Below are 4,043 nucleotides of genomic sequence, written 5' to 3'. Positions count from 1 at the left end.
TTTATTTATTCCTTCTCTTTCTAGCTTGTACTTATTTGAACAATGTCTAAGAACTTGGTATTACAACCACTTCCTGTGTCTGTTTGCCTCTTTAAGAAGAATCGCTTTATGTATCCCCCAATTGTAAGTCACTTTGGATAAAAGCGTCTGCTAAATGACAAAATGTAAATGTAAACTGTATGACTCTTTCACAACGTCGTCATTAGTTGATGGAAACCAAAAAAAAGCTGCAGATGGAAAACAAAACGTGTGCTTTTCAGGAGCTGGAAGTCATGGAAAATGAGAAACACTGGCCACACACAAGCCGCTCGCTTAAAATAGCACCTGTGTTTGCGCCGCGCTGTACAGCAAACGGACAGAACTGAGCATTTGCAGTGGATTGAAACCCAGCGGCCGTGTTACTAGATGTTTCCATCTAATCATTTGCTTGTGCTTTCTCTCTTTCATAAACAGACCCGTTTGCTGCGTCAGACCCATTCGGTAGCGACTCTTTTGGAGGGAAAGGTGGTTTCGCTGATTTCTCTCAAATGTCAAAGGTATGTTCAAAAGAGAAATCTACTATAGTTCATCCAGATCAATGCAAGCTCAACCCGTTTACACTAATCAACATGCATTTGGGAAATTGAAGTTGAGATTACTCTAAATTTGTTGAACGAATGGCATACTGCTTGTCCTGTTTTGTAGTATGCATTATGCACACTATAAGCAGCGTGTGAACTGTTTATATTCATGGAATATCTGAATGATCTGCTACATTTGTCAAAATGTAAGTTATACAACCAGAGCACATTGCATGGATTACCGTATCCCACAATGCAATAACCCCGACCTCACCTTCCATTTCAGGTGTGATGCATGAAATATGAAATGATTTTTAAGACTATTTTAGCAAGAAAGCAAGATTATTTATACAGCACATTTCATGCAAAAAAATTATCATTCAAAGTGCTTTGCATAAAAAGGATTTAAAAAAAATCATAAAATGATCGCAACAGAGGTATAAAAATAAAAGCAAAGATTAAAATGTTTTACACAAAAGTACTTTAAATATGTCAAATGAACTGATATAGATGCAACTGACATGCAAAAACATGCACTTAATGCAATGTTCATATAGTAATGTAGCATAATTCAGTTTGAAGTGTTCATAATGTTCATTATATTTGTTGTAGTTTCCATTCACCGCTATATAACTTTAAAAAAGTCTTAATTCGCCCCTCCACAAATTAAATCGGAGTAGAAAGTCTTAAATGTATAAAGTCACGGCATTAAATGTTGCATGATTTGCTAAAAATTAGTATCTTCCTTAGTATTTTTGTCTTGTTTTCCAGCACAAATATCTAAACATCCTTATATCAACATGCATTTATACTTAAGTCTTGTTTTTTCAGAAATTGAACAGAATTAAGTGAGTTTTCTGAGCCCATTGGCAGATATTTGTTATTTTATAATTATAAATTCACTTCATTTTGATCAGTTTCACATAAAACACGACTTCTTATTCTGTCAAGTATATTTATCTTGATTTAAGAATCTTAAGACATTTGCACCAAAGAACCAGACAAAAATAGACAAAAATGATGAAGAACGTCACCTTTTTACAGTGTGTTCAGAAGGTACCGTAAAATTGGAAGTTGTATTGTCAAACTGTGAAGTGTTGCTTATAAAACAAATTGTGTTCCTTAAGTTTTCTTTACTCAAAAAGTCTTAAAAAGGTCTTAATAAATCTTACATTTACCTTCATAAAACCTGCAAAAGGCCTGATCTAAGTTTTCCCACCTTTTGATAACCCTGAAAATGTAAAAGGCTGTACATACGTTGCAATATGCAGTAAGCAGTTATTTGTTTGTGTGTGATTATTGATTAGTGTAGATGCAGTGTTGTGGTTTGTGCTTGTTCTCAGAGCCGAAAGCCGATGTATCCGCTGCCTCCTCCCAAAAAACCCGGACCGCAGAGACCAGCGCCGCCTCCTTACGGTGAGAAAAGCCTGGCAGCATCAAAGTGTGCTTGTGATTTACTGAGTTAATATCTCGTTCATCTGATAAGCATGAGAGTGTATGTGTGTGTGTGTGTGTGTGTGTGTGTGTGTGTGTGTGTGTGTGACTTTTAATTATATAAAAATGCATAATGACGTTTATCTCGCTGGTTTTATTATGCGGTGAAGAAGAGTGAAATGTAATGTTTATCTGGTATAGAAATATTATTATAATATTAAGTGCTTTTTGTGTATCATGCTGACATCTATAACCAAATTTAAGAACTGTAATGTCTGGAGCGAAATCTTTAGATTGAATTTTGGATTTTACGATGTATGCTTGATTTATTATTATTACTAGACATGTTTCATTTGAGCGGAAATGTCAGGGAGTTGTAAGACTAGTTATCTTTATCCAGCTATAACCAGGCCCAGACTCATCCCTCAGCAAAAATGTTTGTAAAGCGCTTCTATTTGTTTCTTACAAAATTGTGATTTGAGCCGTATAATTGTATAAATCATCCGTTTAGTGTTGATTGGATGAGCGTCTGGTTATACTTTACCAATGTAATTCAAATGGATTGATTTTGGTCCATGTAAATGTCAGTTATTTTAGTGCTATTTCTATACTAAAATTTAGAATTTTAAAATGAAGATTCTCATGTTGTTTCGAACATGTGTGACTTGCCTTCCTCTGTGTTCACGCTGTTTTCCATGCAGTGAACGTATATACAGTACTTGTCAAATGTTTGGAAAATGTTGAGAAAATGAAGTCTCTTCTGCTCAGCAAGGCTGCATTTGTTTGATCAAAAATACAGTAATATTGTGAAATATTATTATAATTTGAAATAACTATTTCCTATTTAAATATATGTTAAAATTTAATTTATTGCTGTGATGCAAAGCTGAATTTTCAGCATCATTACTCCAGTCTTCAGTGGCACATGATCCTTCAGAAATCATTCTAATATGCTGCGTTGCTGCTCAATTAATATTGGAGCTCAGTTATTAATAATGGTTCTTATTATTATCAATGTTTAAAAAAGTTTTTGCTGCTTAATATTTCGTGGAAATTTTTTTTTCAGGATTCTATGATGAACAGAAAGTTCAAAAGAACAGCATTAATTTGAAATAGAAATCTTTTGCGATATCGTAAATGTCTTTGCTGTCACTTTTGATCAATTTAATGCATATTTGCTGAATAAAAGCATTATTTAAAACACACACAACACACACACACACACACAGAGGTTTGTTTTTGTGAATTGTGGGGACATTCCATAGGCGTAATGGTTTTTATACTGTACAAACTGTATTTTCTATTGCCCTACACCAAAACATCCCCCTTACAGGAAACTTAGCATTTTTAGATTTTCAAAAAAACTCAATCTGAATGATTTATAAGCCTTTTGAAATATGGGGACACTCAAAATGTCTTCATAAATCATCTTCTCGTTGTAATACCTATGTCATACCCATGTCATTATACAAATTTGTGTCCTCATAAATCACAAAAACGCACACACACACACACACACACACATTTAAATGGTGGTATATCATGATTTCTGCATAAATATTCAGCAGCACAACTCTTTTCAACATTGATAATAATCAGAAATGTTTCTTGAGCAGCAAATCAACATGTTAGAATGATTTCTGAAGGATCAATTGTAATAATATTTCACAATTTTATTGTGTTTACTGTATTTTTGAGCACATAAATGCAGCCTTGGTGAGCAGAAGAGACTTCATTAGAAACATTTACAAATCGTAATGTTTCCATACTTTTGACAAGTACTGTAGTCATACAAATTCAGGTCGTGAATGACATTAGGTTGAGTAAATAATGACAAAATGTAATTTAGGGGTAATAATAGAGTAAATAAGGGTGTTTTTCCTAGAAGAGATTGCTTTGTTTGTGTATTTGCAAGATTTGCATTCGTGAGAAAGTCTGTTTGTGTTTTCACACGTGCAAATGTGTACACAACATGACTCTGTGTGTGTGTGTGTGTGTGTGTGTGTGTGTGTGTGTGTGTGTGTGAGAGAGAGCTGACAGTATCCCTGC

The 4,043-nt window shown here is 34.1% G+C and overlaps 1 protein-coding gene across 1 annotated transcript in view; it reads left to right on the top strand.

The window, feature by feature from the left end:
- LOC107696226 (epidermal growth factor receptor substrate 15-like 1) overlaps positions 1–4,043 on the top strand; it is a 46,805-nt gene that overhangs the window by 27,839 nt on the left and 14,923 nt on the right. The window contains exons 21-22 of the mRNA XM_016496489.1: positions 454–536; positions 1,904–1,976. Of these exons, the coding sequence (XP_016351975.1) occupies positions 454–536; positions 1,904–1,976 (156 nt within the window). The remainder of the gene's footprint in view (positions 1–453; positions 537–1,903; positions 1,977–4,043) is intronic.

The sequence above is a fragment of the Sinocyclocheilus anshuiensis genome, unplaced genomic scaffold, assembly GCF_001515605.1.
Source record: "Sinocyclocheilus anshuiensis isolate Anshui unplaced genomic scaffold, SAMN03320099.WGS_v1.1 scaffold217, whole genome shotgun sequence".
In the NCBI taxonomy this organism is placed as follows: Eukaryota; Metazoa; Chordata; class Actinopteri; order Cypriniformes; family Cyprinidae; genus Sinocyclocheilus; species Sinocyclocheilus anshuiensis.
This window is presented reverse-complemented; position numbering and strand designations above follow the sequence as displayed.